The following is a 20,574-nucleotide window of genomic DNA, read 5'->3' on the forward strand; positions in this document are numbered from 1 at the left end:
GATCGGCTTGTAAAGTCATGGAGTTCTTGACTGACCTAAAGGTTTATAATTACGATTGCAACATCAGCTAAATCCAGGATTTTGTTTCAGAATCTGATACAAAGTTGCCGGATCCCTTAAATATAACAAAGTATATGCAGATATCGGTCTGATGATGATGATGATGGTGATGATGATAATAAACATTACAATAGTATACACATAGTCATTAGATCTATGTTTAGGGTGAAACATGAATTGTGATCAAAGAATGCGTAGAGAAGGCAAGCAACAGGGGAATCCTAGCTTGTCACTTGATTTAGAAAATTATTCTAAATTATCCCATTGGTCATACTACTTCAGAATATCTTTTTTACTTTACAGAAAACTGCTTCAATAAATCTTCTCTTATAAAAATCAATTTTTGATAGATTCGAATCACGTTTTCTTTTGTTTATAAAGCCTTGAATTAACGCTGACACGTTACCAGGCAGCCTCGTTGATATATTAATAATAATTTAACTAGGTCTTTAGGACAAAACCCAACACAAAGTGGCTTTTTATAGGCAATAAAACAGTCAAACCGCTACACGGTGCATTTTACGAGACTTTTGCGAGAATAGAAGAGAGCCAAGTTAACCAATACTAAGTACCTGTCTTAGTGTGTTACAACCTATTACGTCAATAATACTTTATGACTTCTAATCTTACTCGTCTAATTGACAAGAAAATCTGTTATGGAATACAGTGGCGAATTTTACCAATTCAGTCTTGATGTACGAATAAAAAAATTCTTTGAGGAAATCAGATGAATTGGTCCACTTTTATCGGCATAATTATTCTTGATAAACAGCGTAAATATCAGCCACTAATAATATGGTGATTGAAACGTAAAATATAATTTTCTCTGTTTTACCACAGATTTAAACGAGAGAAATGAGGGCTTAACTCCGTCCGAGTTATTTAAAAAAACAGATTGTTTTCATTAAACATTTAATACATTAACATACAATGTGTAATACATCAAGATGAACGAATAAACAAACTGAAAACTGATATTTGGAAGGCTAAAAATATAAACAAATGTAATAGTTATGACATTACAACAGAAACTGTTATAACAATTGTTATATAAAATGAATGAAATCGGGTGTTTCGACGCAGAGATTTAAAAAATCATATCATTTTTAATTCAGTTCACTTATGAAGATGAAAGACAATACTGCTGACGCTTTATTGCCGAAGCCGGTTTCCATCTTCAAAGAATAAATCTTTTTCTCTGATATTTTCAAGGTTTTGAGATTAGCCGAAACAATGAAATAAGGGTTTCCACTCCTGGCCACGATGTAGAGAGTAGAACCATGGATGCTAAAGCAGACTATTGGCATTAATCCATCTACAACCCCCACCAATGAGATTTCAAACCTCTTCGAGTTGTCTAAGTCCCAGTACTCAATTGATTGGTTTACACTGTTCAACCAGTAAAGACGACGCTCTGTGTTTACACAACAACAACAACAAAAGAAAGAAAGAACGAAATGAAGAAAGATGTCAGATTTTGTCATCAAAACATGCATCTGAATTTTCCAGTACAAAGGTTATAATACTGGCAAATCTGTTAGCCCTTCACAGTTTATTTTGTTGAGTAAATTGATAATGAAAAAATGAATATCTTGTTATAAACCAATTAGTCACAGCAGATACAAATATTTTCCCAGACTCAGTTGGCTACGCTTTGTAATACTTCTGTGAATAATTTCACTATTAAGCCAAAGTGTCAAAAGATCAGAAATAAATAAATAAATAAATAAATAAAAGTAAACTAAATGTATCTTCTGTATTAATATGAATCCCATTCTTAAATCGCCAATTTACACTAAATCGTATACTAAACTTTAAAGTGAAAACACTTGTGTCTAGACTTTGATGAAAAGAATGTGACGTGCCATGTTTATCAAAATGTAGGAGTTTAGTGTCTTCAGCATAGATGCTAGACTGAACAATCTCCCCGCTGACGTTGAATCGAATAATCTTGTCCAATCCTCCAAGATAAACTATTCTGTTAAGGGAATGAAAAGAGAGTTATGAGATGAAAATTTCGTCTTATTTGTCTAGGCTGGCCACTTCCTTCTCATTATGGTAAATTAGTTCATAAAGTAGAAGAGTGTAGCGTATTTGTATTGCCGAATATCAAATGGATAGTCAGGGCGTGTGGCTTGGGACATTTAACATCATAAAGGGCGGGGGGGGGGGGGCAAGATCTTAACTTAAATTGCTGTGAAATACAATCATGCTTTCTTTTCTACCTCTTCCTTCCTCCCTCTCTCTCTCTCTCTCTCTCTCCCTCCCTCCCTCCCACCCTCCCCCTCTATCTCTCTCTCTCTCTCTCTCTCTCTCTTTATTCCTATTCTTCATTTGATTTCGTTTTCATTTGTCAATGATTGGGTTAAAATGGCCTCGTTCACCCCTCCCCCTTAAAGCCACATCTAGGTAAATAATGACAATTCAGTTCCTTACTGATCACGACTATCCATAGCAAATGATATCCAAATATTATTTGGGTCGGTGACGAGCGTAGAGGGCGAGCTTCCATCCAGATAGGCTTTCTTGAGGTGCTTTGTGGTTCCACCATCCGAGAGCCAAAATATCTCGCGAGTTTCTTCAAGCACATGAATAAAGAGTGCTCCTATAAGGTAAGGAAGATATGGGGATAAGTAAAAAAAAAAAAGAGAGATAGAGAGAGAGGAGAAGCGCGCACGAGAGAGAGAGAGAGAGAGAGAGAGAGAGAGAGAGAGAGAGAGGGAGAAAGAGAGAGAGAGAGAGAGAGAGAGAGAGAGAGAGAGAGAGAGAGAATAACATCGAGGAAAGTATAAAACATCCTCATTTCGGTCACACCAACAAGTAAGACACCAGAAAAACAGAACAAATTCAGAAACGGTACTAAATAATTTATAGTCAAACCTGTCTACCCAAGGGAAATACAAAAAGTGGTCGCTTTTTCTTCTTTATTTTGGTAGGTGTGGGCTTGAGCCCGCCCTCGCCCCTCCCCCCCCCCCACACCACCACCCGCACCCATCCTTCATTAAAAAATATCATCTTCATGTTCTTATTTCAATTCTTCCCTTCTTCTTTCATTCTTGTTCTCCTTCGTCTACGTCTTCTTCTTCTTTTTCTTCTTCTCTTTCTTCTCCTTCTTCTTCTTCTCCTTCTTCTTCTTCTCCTTCTTCTTCTTCTTCTTCTTCTTCTTCTTCTTCTTCTTCTCATTCTTCTTCTTCTTCTTTTTCTTCTTCTTCTTCTTTCATCTTTTTCTCTTTTTAAGGAGGCACGATCGCTCAGTCGGTAGAGCAGTGGTCTCGTAATCCGGTGACCCGGGTTCGAAACCAAGGCGATGCGCTAATGCCCTTTGGTAAGGCATTAAACCTCATTACCAGGTCCGTCGGAGATGACCTAAAACCGTCGGTCTTCTGGTTGCTTAATCACAAGGATTTATTGCTTTCTTAGCTGTCAGGTAAAAAAAAAACACCCACTAATTAATTTTTACTTGTTGTCCTTCATCATCATTATTATCGTCATCAGCATGATCATCATCGTCATTTACATTTATCGAATAAGTTGTTCCCTTTCCGCATACAAATATCGCTGATATAAAAGCTTACTTTCAGATGTTATGACGATTTCCATCGGTATGACGTCATCAATATCACTTCTCATAATCCTGTATCGAGACGGCTCCGTCCAGTATACTCTCCTTTCCAATGCATCAACAGAGATATCAGAAGTCTCACCTTTGTCTAACCCTAATATACGCTTATAGTAAGTGGTTAAGAGAGTCTCTCTGGGTTTAAGTTTGCTGGTGTAAATGGAATCCTCTGAGGCGGAGAAGATGTATGTTCCAGTGGCTACAGAGTAATGGAGAAAAAGGTAACATAATTACCAGAATGAAGAACATCTCGATATCACACCTTGGTATTAATATATATATATATATATATACATTATATATTTATATATCTACCTATCTATCTACTTTCCTCACTCAATGTCTATTTACTTGTCTATCTAGAGGTGTCATGATGGTCTAGTGGAAACGTCGGCGGACTTTGGATTACATAGATCACGATTCAAGTCCTGCCACGGCACTAATGCCCTTTGCCAAGACATTAATCTACAATTGCCACTCTCCATCCAGGTGGTAAATGGGTACCCACTAGTACTCTTTTCACACTGGTTTTGCTTAACCCCGTACTGCCCCGTACTATCCTTAACCCCGGACTATTTTGTTTGGCTTTTCACACACGCTGTTTTTAGTCCCGTACTAGCGCCTATTCCGGATTAAGAAAATTCACGCTGTTCTCACTGCAATTCGTTAACCCCGGATATCGTGAATGTTATGATTGGACATACTTCGCATCTGGCCAGCTGCGATACGCTCCATTGCGTAGTACCGGACTATTTTTCGTTTCTGTTCTCATTCATTTTCTTGGCACCGCAATTGCGTGGTTAGCCCTGCTATTTTGCAGGGTTAGTTAACCCCATACTATAGGTAGGGTTAGCCAACTTTAGCCCACTTTGGTAAAAGCCAGTCTGAACAGAAAGTGGAATAGGCTTAACCCCGTACTATAGGTGGGGCTAAGACCCCCCCCCCCCTTAACCCCACCTATAGTACGGGGTTAAGCAAAATATTGCCAGTGTGAAAACAGTATAGGATGCCAACATTAATGTGGTCGCATTGACATGTGTGCACTTATATCGGAATATTCCCCAGGAAGCGGGTAAGTGCTTTACAAATGTGATGGTTATTATAATTATTATTATTATTATCATTATCTGTCTGTGCATTTCTCTTTTAAGATAATGTGATGCCAAGTAATACATTTATAAAAAGCTTCAGGGATATCCAAAACCAATGTTATTTTAATGAATTTAATGTATTTACGAAAGTGACACGCAAACGATTTCGAAATACGAACGACATAAAACGCCTAGCGTGTAACTTCATCTAAGTGCTATATGTTTTTCAAGAGAGGGTGGGGGGGGGGGGGGTGTAGTCATAAAATAAAGTTTTTTCTGTTGATATAATTGTTACCTGGTCGAACGCAACGTGAGTACCAAATTTGACCAGGGAGGATGCTGGTTCCAGGTCTAGGAGCTGGACTGAAAGAGACTTTAGTTCCTTGAATGTTGGCACAAAGCTGGTCGGAGCCATGCCGTTGGCTCCTGAAAACAAGCATGCCGGAATTATTTTTAAAAAATCGATTGACTTGCTGGCTTGAACCTTTTATAATTCTAATTACTATCATGGATCTTCTATGAGAGAACGTTAACAAAACTTTTACAAAGCGTTACAAATAAAGTTGAGTTCTGGTCATGCAATTGCATTGTGAAAAAACGGTGTGGAATCAGTCAGAAAAGGTTGATTATTTAGCAAAGAAGTATTGGTGTGTACTGCGAGGTTCTGGAATCATCAAAATGATACGAAATTAGGCCCAGTGTAGGTAATGTTACAAGCACTGTACACAGAAATATGTCATATGGGACTACACTATATGGGACTGCATAAAAATCCGTCCCGATTTTTATGCTAGTATATGCCATATTTATAATATGAAGGCATTTGGAGAAACATGCTTTTCAGGGAGCATTTTTTAATCTGATGGTCTTCCACACTTGCACAATATCAATGATAACGCTTACAAATTATTTTTCACCTGTCCCAGAACTGAACCTTCTCTTTAACGCCCTGCTGGTTCTCAACACATTTTACAAGCCGTCCTATTAGACATCAAATACTTTAATAGAGTTATAGATTAGAGGTGACGTGGTCGAGGCAAGTGGATACGACATCGGACTGTGGCTCAAATAGTTCACGGTTCCAGTTCCGCCACGGCAATAGTGTCCTATGGCAAGACATTAATCTGTATTTGCCACTCTCTACCCAGGTGTTAATACGGTACTCAGTAGGATGTCAACGTTAATGCGGTTTGATAATCACACGTGTAAAACGACGCCTTGCCGAAAGAAGATGCGCAGATTAGTTTATCTCTGTAGGCCTATGCATTGATGATGGATTATCATTCTATTACTTGAAATATTTCCTGCTTCTCTGATTTATTGTTTTCCACAACCATTACAATTTAGACAATAAAGCAAGATTATAGATGTGCATGAAATTGTATCTTTTAATTTGAACATTTTTTTAATTCCAATAATGTCAAAAATGATTTTAACAGTGATGGGCATATATGGGCACGTTTTAATAATAATAATAATAATAATAATAATATAATAATAATAATAATAATAATAATAATAATAATAGCCTAATAGCCTAATAGTCCACCCCAAATTTTCTTAAACCGAAACGGAAATTCTTTTTGCCCAATTGATCGTGAGCCCGGCGGCCACTGAGCAGCGCCAGACCGACGTTGCTCTATCCCTTATTGTTGAACGCCAAACAAGGTAGCAACAAATCCCATCTTTTAACGTCTTTTGGTATGACGCGGCCGGGGTTCGAACCCACGACCTCCCGGTTGTGAGGCGGACGCTCTACTTACTGAGCCAACACTCCGGTTATACCTCTTTAAAAAAAAAGTATTATGGCTATCATATATTTTTTCTTCATATTTTTGTGAAATAAATTGCTCTTACGTGTATGGGACGAACGAAGGAGTAATAATCCCAGCTGACACAGGAGAAACTGGAAGCAAGAATGATTAAATAAAATATACAATAATGTAAAGAATGATTTCCTCGCTTCTTAATGTTCTACGTCTGATGGATACGCTTGGTTCTTCAAGGTTACATTGCCATCCAGTCGAGCGCACTGATCTGTAGGGAAAATCCCTGCAGATCAGTGGTCAAGAGGATTAGGCAAATGTATTGTTTACCTTGGTTCTACAGACTTCGAAATTGGATCGTTAAAAGAACTACGAACGACAAATGTCAATAAGGCATAATTATTTAATTGATATTGATGCCAGTGTACAGTAAACAATTTTTGTTTGACCAATAACAAGTGTTCTCAAGTAAATGAATTCAAAGCTTCATTTCGCGGCTTGATGTAAATTTCAATTCAATTTTTATTTATTATGACAAAAAAACAGTACCAACAAACAGACTAAAAGCAGTCCGAAAACATTCATAGAGCCACAATTACCACCCCACCCCACCACCACCACCACCACCACCACCACCACAACAAACGTATGTTTGGGCATATTTTAAATTAATTTGTTGTCTTTGATGTCGTCTTAGAGATGAGTAACTTACCCTTTTTAAAGACATATTTGCAAGTAAGCAACGGAGACGAGTACATATAATATGAATGCAATGACGATGACGATGTCGTGTTGTTGATGTCTTTGATGATGTTTATGATGATGACGACAACAACGATAATGATAATGGTGAAGATAAGGAGGAGGAGGAGGAGGAGTAGAAGGATGGTGGTAATGACAACAACGACGACGGTGATGATGACGATGATAAGGTGACGATGATGGTGATAATGTTTGTGACAAGTTAAATCACATGAACTGTAGATATAAATGGTTAAAGAAGGCTGCCACAAGGAAACCACTTTCAGCAGATTTAAGAATTAAACTATTTCAAATAATTGTTCTCCTTTCGCATGCTCCTTCAGACTAAGTCACTAATCTGAGATGAATCTATCATAGTAGATGGATTTCATATCACTGGCTTTACAACTGGTAACACTCCTTACAGCTTTCACATACAGAATATCACTTATGAAATATTAACCAAACCCTTTTATTTTTATTTTACGACGTCAAAACGGCGCATGAAATCCTTGGAATTACTACTTGGTTGATCAAACTGGGTTTATATACAAAGTTGTATAGACCATTAACCCATAATCATGCTATACTCTCTAAACAGGGGGTGAGGTGGGGGGAGGGGGGCAGGGGGGGGGGAGATACTCCACCAGGAAAGTGCATCCCACCCCCTCCCCTACCCCCCAAAATGCATAGCAAGTAAAAGTAAGTGCTATATAACGCGCTCTGATGTGCTTCTTCACGCAAAGTTTCACTATTGAAACAATATATTAATCTTGCGACACTCGTCGAACTAAATTAAAAAAAAAGACAAGTATAGATATTACGATTAACACATTAAAACACATGCCCAACTACGGAATGCAAACATTATTATTCACTCTGTGCCTAAACGCCCCCAAATAATAATATTAGCTTACCAAGGGCAAAGTTTTATACTGCAAGGTGCAAAATATTCATATGGGAGGTCGGGGGGATATACATTCACATACCCTTCTCCGCTCGCTCGCTTTAGCTTCCTCTAATTTAAGTCCTTTCCCTCAAGTGAAATCGCAGCCCCTGCCTGTAAGATATCCACTCAAGAAGTCCATTGTCAAGCGTTTTTAGTGTTTTGCATTAATTAATCATCGTGAATACAGCAGCATAAAAGGGTCAAATATACTCATCAAGTAAGGGTCAACGCACGACCTACTTTATCATTCTTTCATCTTAGGGGTAAATCGCTATAAAAAGGAATGAGGTCAGGTCAAGTGAGTACATTGTGAAAATCTAGAAGCAACTGAAAAGGGTTTTATTGATATATACTGTGAAGTTTTTTGTTATCTTGAAAATGATAACAATTGGACTCAATATTTCTAAAAGATATAGATACATACATCAATGTATATTGCCATTTATACAAACATGAATGTGTATAATGGACAAGCACACACATGGTCATGGTCCAAACTCTTCAGCTATTTCTTGTCATATTTCGAATTTGAGGGCATTTAAAAGGATAGTTGAGTTATGTTGCAGAGGGCGCTACACAAAATATTTTTTTGTGAGAAAATTAAAAACTGAGTGTCAAATTTGACAAAACATATAATTTAGATATCAAAATCATCTTTGTTTGATCAAAATCGGTTTAAAGACGGCTGAAATATCAATAAATATAACCATTTTTAATATGTGTGTACCACCACAAATATTAGATAATTTGAACTAGCCGTTGAAAAAACGAAATAATAATAATAATCTAATAGTCCACTCCAAATTTTATTAAACCGAAACGGAAATTCTTTTTGCCCAATTGGTCGTGAGCCCGGCAGCCACTGAGCAGCGCCAGATCGACGTTGCTCTATCCCCTTATTGTTGAACGCCAAACAAGGTAGCAACAACTCCCATCTTTTAACGTCTTTTGGTATGACGCGGCCGGGGTTCGACCTCCTGGTTGTGAGGCGGACGCTCTACTGACTGAGCCAACACTCCTGATACGTTTTATTCCAGCCAATCCCGATGTTGGCTTTTTCGTCTTGGTTATAATACGCACAACCAACCGGCCCATGTATTGTTATTATTGGACAGGTGGTTATCTCATCAAATCAGCTCTCAAATAACATAAGAAAATGGTCACCGATTAGGCATTGTATGCTATATAGAGGGCGCAATGAAGCTACAAGCAGTGCAGTGGGCCTTTAATGTTGAAGGTTCTTTCAGACACGGCGCGGTGACCCGCCGCAAAAAAACTCGCCGCTCGCACAACAAAGGACTTACATTTATTCACTGAGCTCTGAGTAATGGTAAGCGTATTACACCAGGGGGTATTTCACAAAGACTAAGATCGACATTTAGTTGGACTTAACTATAGGAGGCCATTCATGCCACTGGTTGCCCTCACCGTTACGATCTTTAGAGAATGTTTTTTCCTTCGATAATGAATTATTTAAGAAAGGTAAATTCTGTAGATTTGTGACCATGATTTGTACGTCCCTTGAGAGACCAATGCCAGTAATGTAATCACCATCATCTTCAGAAATAATAATAAAACAACAACAAAACTACGAAACAAAAATTCTACAAGTGACTACGTCATCATCATCATCACTATCACCACCATCATTATCATCATCATCGTTGTCGTCGTCTTCGTCATCATCACCATCACCACCACCATAATCATCATTATCAAACTATCACCAAAAATACTCAGTGTGTCAGTTCGACAAAAAATGTGGCATCACCTGAATTAAAACTATTAGAATATTTAATATGAATGCAATAACAATATAGGCCTTATTTCACAATAACTTGTACTTCTAATATTGATATTTCTTGCAATATGTTATTTATTTCTAAGTAATCTAAAAAAGAAACAGAAGTAAATATCTGTACTACTACTACTATACTACTACTACTACTACTACTACTATTACTACTGCTACTACTACTACTACTGCTACTACTACTACTACTACTGCTGCTACTACTACTACTACTACTACTACTACTACTACTGCTACTACTACTTCTACTACTACTTCTACTGCTACTACTACTGCTACTACTACTACTACTACTACTACTACTGCTACTACTACTACTACTACTACTACTACTGCTACTACTACTACTACTACTACTACTACTGCTGCTACTACTACTACTACTACTACTACTACTACTACTGCTACTACTACTACTACTACTGCTACTTCTACTACTATTAATACTACTATTACTACTCCCATATGTACCACTTTGTCCGTTTTTCAAAACGAATGAATGCAAAGTCAAATATAATATTAGTACTGATTCAAATAAACTGCTAAAATAAATAATACGTTATAATAAATACTCCAATAATTTACTATGTACATGTAGCTGATACTACGCCTTAAATAGCAATCACCAATAGATAGGTAAGCATATCTTCGCTGAAACTGCGATATAAATAGATTATGAAAAGAAGCACACATTTCTGAAAGAAAACAATTTCGTCATGATTTAGATACATAAATAGGAAGTATATTACATGATATTTAGTTTCAATCAAGAGGCTGGGAGTTATAATTGTATGATTTTGTCCTTTGATAAATAAAGGTTTTGTCTTCGTGAATAAGTAAAATAAGAGCCTTGATATAACTCTCTATGTGGTTGGTTTCTTCATGGAGTTACTAACTCCATGGTCGAACTCCCCCACCCATATGACAAACCGTCTTAACCTTTATTTCTATTTCGTGTTATCAGACACTAGAATTCTTGATATGTCAAAACGGCTTGCCATACGCCCATATGAAAACCTGACTATGTGGATTGCTCTTGATCCGGGTGTGTATGTGTGTGTGTGTGTGTGTGTGCGTGTGCGTGTGTGCGTGTTTGTGTCGTATTTCAGAGTGGTATGAAGAATTTAGTCTGATATGAAACCACATCGAGCGCTCGAATACACTTGCTATGAATTCAAAAAATATTAATATTTAATTTAATAAAGTCAAATTGTGATCAATTTACCCAAGTCTCAAATGTTTATGTCTGGTTTATAGATAAATCTGCATCGCTAGCACCTAGTAGGCAGGAGGATTTTGTTGAACTTAAATAAATAAGTCTCTACTGGTTTTCAGGTATTTACAAATGTATCTCAGAGAGTCAAAATGTCCGACTGGTTTTAGTACTCGCCAACACTATATTCTTCTCAGAAAGATCCGCATCCTATCCAATCTTTAGAGCGGGATTTCCGATAAGCACCCACCATCTTGCTATCTTCAAATTTCCAATAATTGTCATTCTTAAAGAAGTACGTGGTTCCATTCCGCCCTTGCAAAGCAGCATCTATATTCGCCGGTATTCCCCTCCAGTGATGGCGAATCTTTTTAGACCATCCGATGTTCAGATCATTCTCGAAGAACTCATAGTAGCGACCACCTTTGAGGATGTATATCTTGCCGTCATCGATCAGAGCAGCATCGGTCGAGTGGGGAAAACTGTTTTTCCTGGGACGGGGGAAACCTGGCTCCAGCTGCTTCCCAAAGAATCGCCAAATGTTGTTACCTGAGGAAATGTTACAAAACAGGAAATAAGTTGGAATTTTGTAGAGCTAGTAAAGAATGCATACATTCTGTACCGAACTTCACAGACTAAGAAGGCAAGGCGATGAGATGGGATCGGAAATAGTTTGCCATTTCGCTAGTGACGAATACATAAATGTTGTCTAAAGATTCACGACATCTTATAATGTTAATAAGCCTGTCTTTTATTGCATGATAATAATCTGAGCTTATAGCGCTTTATACATCGAAGGTGTCTCTAACCCTTTACAGAATATTACCATTAGATTCAGGATTGCTCGCACACACTCTGTGCACTTTCTCCGCTCCCCGGGGAGTATTCAATCTAAGGGCAATTGTACAGACTGCCAAAATGCCAAGCACACCAGAATAAGATTTGCATCCTACCAGGTACCCATTTCACACGTAGGCGGAGAGTGGAAGATGTGGTTGTATGTCTTCTCAAAGGACGTTAGTACTGGGCTTGGATTCGAACCCTCAACCCTTGGATAGAGGGTCAAGTGAACAAACCACTATACCATGACACGTCTAAAAGTGAAATATTGTATGGACTGCCATATGATTAAAACATTTTTATGACTAATAAAGCCCAAATATCTTGTGTTTTTTCATCTGTGATTACCTTTGAACATGTATGTCCTGCTCCCAGCAGAAACAACGGAGTGTACATTTGAGGGCGCCTCACTAAAAACATTGTTAGTCTTTGTCGGGTACCCTTCCACGACTCCCTGATCGTTGATCGCCCAGACGAACTGCCCTTTGAATGCGTACACGACATCGCCAGGAGCTATAATATAATGAAAAATGGTAACGGAGATTGGAATATAAAACGTCATGCACTTTGCGTGTGTATAATATGAGGTTTTGGAATCATCAAAATGGAAAGAAATTAGATCAGTTTTGCTGACAGTTAAATGTAGAGTGCACAGAAAATATGGGACTACATACACAAATGTGGCACGAAACTTTCGTTCGAATGCTTCACCTATTTCTTGTCATAATATAAAATGTGTGGGCATTTGAGGAGCAACTTTTTTCAGGGACATTTTTTCTAGGATTTTCTTCAAAAAAGAATTCAAAAGCTCAGACCGTATTTTTCACATGTCCCGGAACTCAACATGCACTTTGAAATATTATTTGCAGTGTGTACGTATATAAGAAAAAGCAAGAATAACAAATATATATATATATATATAAAACCAAAAGATGCTTCTGTAGTAAAGAGTTGATGTTCATAAACTGAAAAGTTTCGGACACAAGACGTCAGTGCCCCTAGCGAAGGTATTGCCCGTGACTCGGCCCTTACGCTTTTGATCAACTTCTCGGAGATAATAGTTAACAGGTTGTACAGGTACCCATTTATCATGTGGTTGGAGAGTGGCAAATGTGTACTTATGTCTTGCAAAATAATATTAAAGCTGGGCTGGGATTTGAACCCTCAACCCTTAGATTGAGTGTCAAGTGAATGATCCACTATACCGAGGCACCTTAAATATAAACTTGAGTTCTGGTAAAAAAAAGAAAATGAATTCTCACAGAATCTAACGAAACTAACACTGAATGTTCAAGATTACAAATAAATGTCATGTGCCAAACAATTTTGGAAGAAAATGTATACTGGCTGAGTAATGATCATAGAAAGATAAGGAAATCAGGGTAGTACTAGCCCTGACACCATGTGTGTTGTCCCATATACATCTATCTGTGTAAGTGATTGCTACTTTACTAAGACTCTGCCAAACTTATGATGATTGTAATGACTCTAAAACCTTGCATTACACACCATTACTTACATGCTATATGATCAACTTTTCTGATCCATTCCACACCTTTTATTTCACAATGCAATCGCATTACCAGTACTCAAGTTTATTTTTAAATTTCTATGTTGGGAATCAAATTAATTCACATCAAACCTATTCCTCATCTTACCATAGTATGTAGCGGCATCCCATGGGCTGTCACAGGCAGGTAGGTTCTCAATATCACTGGTCCCAATTTCTAGTTTAGTCAAAGTAAGATCAACATCTGGATAACCTAGTCATAGGAAGCAACGAAAACAGCGATCGTTTGTTACAATATTCTTCGTATTATATTATTACATAAAATATTTTAAAATACGTAAAAAACTGCTGGGATAGAGAGATGCTATTTGTCTATGGATGTACACAAATATCTGATTTATATGATTTGTGCACCTATTTTCATTTGTTCATAACATAATACCATTTCTCTCCTCCCCTATCTCTTTCTCTCGCTCTCTCTCTCTCTCTATCTTTCTCTCTCCTTCCCATTTCTCTCTCCTCTCTCCCCTCCCCTCTCTCTCTCCCCCTCTCTCTCCCTTCCCCTTTCGCTCTCCCCCTTCTCTCTCTTTCTCTCTTTCTCTCTCTCTCTCTCTCTCTCTCTCTCTCTCTCTCTCTCTCTCTCTCCCTTCCCTCTTTTTCTTTCATTGATGTAATCTATTCACGAGGAGGAGGTACATACAATGCAGAGGCAGAGATAAGTGCATCAAATAACTGACTGTCTTACCATACAGGTACTGAATGCCATCTATATCATCTTGGTGCAGGTTAAAGTCCTCCACAAAACCGTTGTAAATAGGACTCATAACAGCATGGGAGTTGCTGGAATGACCCAGTCCGAGTACGTGGCCGAACTCGTGAGCGGCTACGATGGCGAGGTCAACACCGCCCGCTGCCATGACCGTATACGTTTCGTCTTCGTCGAAGTGGACGATGCCATGCGGGGGGTAAGACGCGTGCGCGAGATATCCGCCTGTCGTGATTAAAAGAGAAAACGGACATGGAGAGACATCCGTCAATTAAGTAAGAAGATATTGCCCTTTTGCTATCATAATGAAAGTAGTGCACTGCATGACTCATTCCCTATGGCTACTGTTGAAGGAAATAAAGGAGGAATATCATCAATTATTGTAAAAATGACAACATTGATTTTCTTTTATAGGATTTGATTTTTAAGATTAGATATTTATCTTTTGTCTTAAAACTAGATATTTTGTAACTCTTTAATAATGATGATAATATGAATAAAGAATCATTTTAACTTTCACGAAAGCACGACAATTTTCAATAGTAAATGTCATTAATTCATGGATAATTATAGTAAAAGTATAGTTAGGGATACATTATAGATCGGAAGCGCTTGCATGATAATCTTGTAAACATTATCTCTTCTTCCATTCGAGACTAATTACCTGGTCCATCAAACTGTTTCAGCTCCATTGGGTATGCATCATTGTGCTCATATCTTGTTACGAAGTCGATGACGATGTCGGCAGTGGCGTTTGATGACTCGTTAAACGACAACGGAGACACATTGGCCCATAGTTGGAAAGCTCTTCTGATAGCGTTCCTGGTTTGAAGGCGAGAAAGATCTGGAGTGAAGCTCTTGATATGGTACGTCAAGTTGTTCTTCGTCCATCTTCCTCCTGTATTTAGATAACAAAGTAGAGGTGTTGTGGACTAGTGGATTAGACACTGGACTGTAGATCTCAAGGTACGAGGCTCAACTCCCGGCCCGGCATAAACGGTAATCTACGTTTGCCACTCTCCACGGCAGGTGTAAATGAATAGGCTTACCTGATATGCCTGAGCACTAATTATTTTGGTGGCTCGGCTATAATGAGGGTAATAATGTCTATTTGCTTAGCATCATGAGCGTCACTGCTTGACGGATATGTAATTGACTGACCATTTGAAAGAAAATTGATGTCTCCCCCATTAGAAGAAGAATAATGATGATTTGAATTGATTTGATTTGATTTATTGGTTTCTGCATCTTTTTTTCATCAAACATTTTCATGAACATAATATGGTTTGATACAATATGTTAAGTGTATATAATTTTATACAGATAATAAACGAATTTAAACAAATATATTGAATGCATAATTATACATTAGATGCAGGAGGGCTACAGAAATAAGCAAAGTAGCTTGACGTGCCCGCAGCCCTCAACTTAGATACAACAATACAAATACAAATAAAAAGAGGGACTTGCAGAGAAGAAAAGGAAAGGGGAGAGAAGGAGCGTTGGTAATAATACAATAAATCTCATACATCTGCTGATTGAATGCAGGTTCATTCATGAATGGCTAAACGATGCTAGGTCATGGACGATTACACATAATTGTATAATATACAGTCAATATACACACGAACATGAATACAGTACAATTGCACACGACAGGATCAATACTTAGACAATAACATAGTTTTAACCGCCTTCTTAAAAGAATACAATGTCCTAAGGTTTCTTATTACAATGGGCAGAGAGTTCCAAATGTCTGGGCCGGCGTGTGTAATGGATTTGAGAGCCAATGCGGTTTTGGGATTTCTTAAATGGAATTTTTCAGTTTGCGTTGTAGGGTAAGAGTGGATGTTTTTTCTTCAAATTAAGCAATGGGGGAAAGTATGAAGGTAGTAGGGGGGGGGGGGGGGGGGGGGGGGGGGGGAAGTGAGCACTTTTTTTTTTTTTTGCTCCCGAAAATTTGAAAATCGCGCCGGCCGAAAAGTCGAACAGTGGAGGGGGGGGGGGGATAGTGTGCACATTTTTTTTTTGGCCCTTGAAAATTTGCACCCCCTTGAGCTCTAATCCCATGCTTTATTACCGGGTCTTAATTTGGAAGACGGAGGGGTCTTAGTTTAAAAGGTTTTTTCTTGTTTTGTTTTGTTTTGTTTTGATTTTTTGTTTTTTTAAACTTTTGAATAACCGGGTCTGGAGGAAAGACTACGCTCGATACTCATGTTCTTCCACAGGAATAAGATGATGGGGTCTTATTTTTGAAGATTATTAAAACGTTTTGAAATAACCGGGTCTGGAAGAAAAACTACGCTATAAACCCATGCTTTATTACCGGGTCTTAGTTTGGAAGATGGTGGGGTCTTAGTTTAATTTTTTTTTTTTTTTTTTAAACTTTTGAATAACCGTATCTAGAGGAAAGACTACGCTCGATTCTCATGTTATTCCACAGGAAAAGGATTATGGGGTCTTAGTTTTGAAGATTTTTTAATTTTTTGAAATAACTGGGTCTGGAGTAAAGACTGCGCTATACCCATGCTTTATTACAGGGTTTTAGTTTTGAACAAATTCGACAAAATATCACTTCAAATTTATTACATTTGTGGGTAAAGTCATTATTACATTTGTGGGCGATTCAAAATTATTACATTTCAGTGTGAAATTATTACATTTGTGGGTGTTATTACATTTGTGGGTAAAGTGTTATTACATTTGTGGGTATTATTACATTTGTGGGCGTTATTACATTTGTGGGTAAAGTGTTATTACATTTGTGGGCGTTATTACATTTGTGGGTGTAACAGGCCCCCCCCCCTTGGATCAGCCACTGCTTGGGGCACTCCACACGTTATAGATACTAATTCTGATTCATTTGAATCATAACATACATATTGTTTTCTATTTGTTAAATATTTTTTTTTAAACCATTGTTTAGCAACACCCCCTCAATCTATAGTATTCAAATTTACGTATCAGTATTGTATGGTCAAGAGTGTCAAATGCCTTACTCATATCCATGAATACTCCAATAACATGCTTATGATCAGTTAAAGCTTATCTGCCGTAGTTTACAGGAGGGATTATACTGCCCTGCAAGGTCACTGGACAGGTGGTTATCTCATCAACTCAGCTCTCAGTTAACATTAGAAAAAGAGGATCATGGGGGACCAATGGTCACCGATTAGGCATGGTTTGTTATATAGAGGGCGCAAGTAGCTACAAGTAGTGCAGTGGGCCTTTAAGGCATTTGACACTCTATCAAATAATTGTAACAATGCTAACTCCGTTGAATGAATTTTTCTAAAACCATCCTGATTTTCATTCATTTTTTGTTAGAAAATCATACAGTCTATTATAAGTCAATTTTTCTAATACTTTAAAAATACTTGGTAAGCTAGAAACAGGTCGGTAATCTGAAACTAGAGAAGGGTCGTCTTTTTTGTGTATTGGAATTACTTTTGCTATTTTCAGTGAGTCCAGAAAGACTCCTGTTGTAAGTGATAAATCACAAATGTGTACTAGAGGCGTTAAAGTACTTCCTGTTATTTGTTATAAAAAGTGCGTACTCATCTCATCATGACTACAAGAATAACTTATTTTCAATGAATTGACAATATTCAAAATTTCAACACAGTTTGTAGGCATAAAGAAGAACGATTTATCACATGGATTTGAAAGGAGTTGTAAATAATCTGAACCATTGGAATTTATTTTCGATGCCTGAACAGGGCCTACATTAACGAAATACTTGTTAAAACAATCTGCTATATCTTTAGAGTCTGAAATTGTCTGATCGTCATTGTTAATATTAATTTTTGACTTGGTCTTTTGCTTTCGAAGAGTTTCTTTTATGACTTTCCAGGTACATGCCATATTGCCGTTAGCATTTTCAAATTCTTTTACATAGTATATTTTACGAGATAGTCTAATTATTGATGTTAATTTATTCCTATAACATTTATATTCGTATTTATTCTCGTTACTTAGATCACGGAGACTACGTTTGTACAATATATTTCGTTTCTTAATTGAACGGAATATTCCCTTCGTTATCCATGGATTGTGTGGTTTTCTTTTCTTTTTATTTTGTTTAGTCTTTGGAATACATCTATCAAAGTGGGCTGAAAATATATTCCAAAATAGTCCATGTACAGTATCAGTTTCAAAATAATAATGAAAAATGGATGTTATGTAGAAAGGGTAAAGACATCAGTATTAATATTGCTCTTCTTGCGGGTCTTCCAGTATTTAATAACTCAGCTCTTTCCATGTACGCATATATATCTTGGTGAAGAGTGGCACATGTGTATTATTATATTACCAAAGGACATTAGTGCCGGGCTGGGATTCGAACCCCCAACCTCAGATTGAGTCAGATTGAGTCAGATTGAGAAAGACATTTTACCTAACGACACTTTGTTTTGATAATAAACGACTTTAATGATTGCTGTTTTATGTTACAGGGTAAAATTGTAAAACGAGAACTATAGAAAAATGCAGGCTTCTTGTATCTCAAGAGTTCATATCATCCATAACACAAGGTGTTTTTTGGTTGTCGTGCTCACAGTATTCCAGGAATTTGCGTACCGAGTACCAATTTTACTAAACCCGGGTAGAAAGTAACAATGATAGATTAATGCCTTGTCACAACACTCCAACTACGCATCCCAGTAGCTATGCCACTTTTCTAACCTATATCTGTAGAACAACAAAAAACAGAATTATTCAAACCTTTTGGCGTAAATCTTCCCAGGCCCTTGGTTTCGCCTGGCCGCTGATCGCTCATGTCGATATCCATCATGTCTTCTACGCCGCATATCTTGGCCTGTATGAAATGCAAGTGTGTAGTTAGGGTCGGGTTCGGTGAATCATGAATACCGAACGTACGAGAGGCGGGGTACCGGACGGGGCAGGGAGCTGAAACTCCCCGGGAATTGTTTAATTACCAATATTTAGGAAACCATCACCTCATCCCGGCACCTCATGTCTCAAATTCTTATGAAGCTATAAGTATATTTCTGTGTTCGAATTCCATATTTTACTATCGAAACTTGTCATACTTATAAAGGATATACAATGGTACACTTTTATTCAAGTTATGCATGCATACATTGACCGATATTTTAATAAGAACTATAATCATAACTGTTATGATATGATGCCTGAAAGATATTGAACATGATATAAACTTACGTTGGGGGTCAGCCCTGTTTGTTCCTCAAATGAAGTTTCTGTCGTTTTCTTCCAAGCTGGGGCCGATAAAACACGAGACACGCAGCAAAATACGAACATCGATAGAATAACTCTTGAGCTCATTTCAGATGGTAATAGCGCGATTCAGTTGCAATGAATATGGTGAATACAAATAATGTCAGACTTTAAAGAATGCTAGAGTTTTATTTGAACATTTAAATGCAACACGAAGAAGGCGTTGTAAAAGAAGTTAGTACATTGTGTTCATATTTCGTTCATGCTTTACTGTAAATAAGGTGAAAACGTCAGGGACATGCAAACATCTATTAACAGAAATGGCCTTTGATTTATATATCTCATAAAAAAATTCAAGTGCTATATTCGCAGTATTGGAAATTCAATGCATGATTTAATCGTTTCATGTTGGTTTACTTTCGTTTGATATTCCCTATTTATACACAGAAATACAGCGGGTAAAGCCACTGAATACTTCCTGCTCACCCAACATGATGACGTTCAGTTGTAAATAAGTCGAAGAGGGGAAAGTAAAGAACAGTTTATTTCAGTCGTTTGACGTATACGTTCATGATCATAGGCTGATCCAGGGGCGTGGGGGCGCACGCCCCCTTATTGCCTCAAAACAAAAAAAAGGACAAAATCTAAGAAATATTCACATAAACGTTCAGTTTACTCATTCAGAAATGCCTCAGAATGTACCATAGGCATAAAGCATCTGCAGGGACCCTCAATCAGGCCCCGGACCCCACATCGTAAAGTTGTTGTTTGATTAGGTTTTAGGGTAATTCAGTCAAAATTGACTATTTATGCCTTTTAATGCCTCGCATTTTTATACATTTCACGCCCACCCAGCCCCCCCCCCCCGGAAAATCCTGGATCCGCCCCCGATGATAGTATAGGAAGTGAATCTAATGGGATTATAAACGATCAAACAAAACGTGCCCATGCATGCCTGTTGTTTATTCATTCAGACGTTTCATCATTGGGTCACATACTATTACAAA

At 37.7% G+C, this 20,574-nt stretch overlaps 1 protein-coding gene across 1 annotated transcript; it reads right to left on the bottom strand.

The window, feature by feature from the left end:
* Positions 1-10,580: 10,580 nt before the first annotated feature.
* On the bottom strand, positions 10,581-19,157 carry LOC115930054 (stromelysin-3-like). Its single transcript, XM_031000493.1, has 6 exons — positions 19,091-19,157; positions 15,033-15,266; positions 14,348-14,593; positions 13,751-13,855; positions 12,441-12,605; positions 10,581-11,801 (listed from the first exon to the last, which is right to left on the bottom strand). Exons 1-6 carry the CDS (start codon positions 19,155-19,157, stop codon positions 11,446-11,448), a joined length of 1,173 nt encoding a protein of 390 aa, XP_030856353.1. The 3' UTR covers positions 10,581-11,445.
* Between the last annotated feature and the right edge of the window lie 1,417 nt (positions 19,158-20,574).

Source organism: Strongylocentrotus purpuratus, unplaced genomic scaffold (genome assembly GCF_000002235.5).
Source record: "Strongylocentrotus purpuratus isolate Spur 01 unplaced genomic scaffold, Spur_5.0 spur5_contig_862, whole genome shotgun sequence".
NCBI classification, from domain to species: Eukaryota; Metazoa; Echinodermata; class Echinoidea; order Camarodonta; family Strongylocentrotidae; genus Strongylocentrotus; species Strongylocentrotus purpuratus.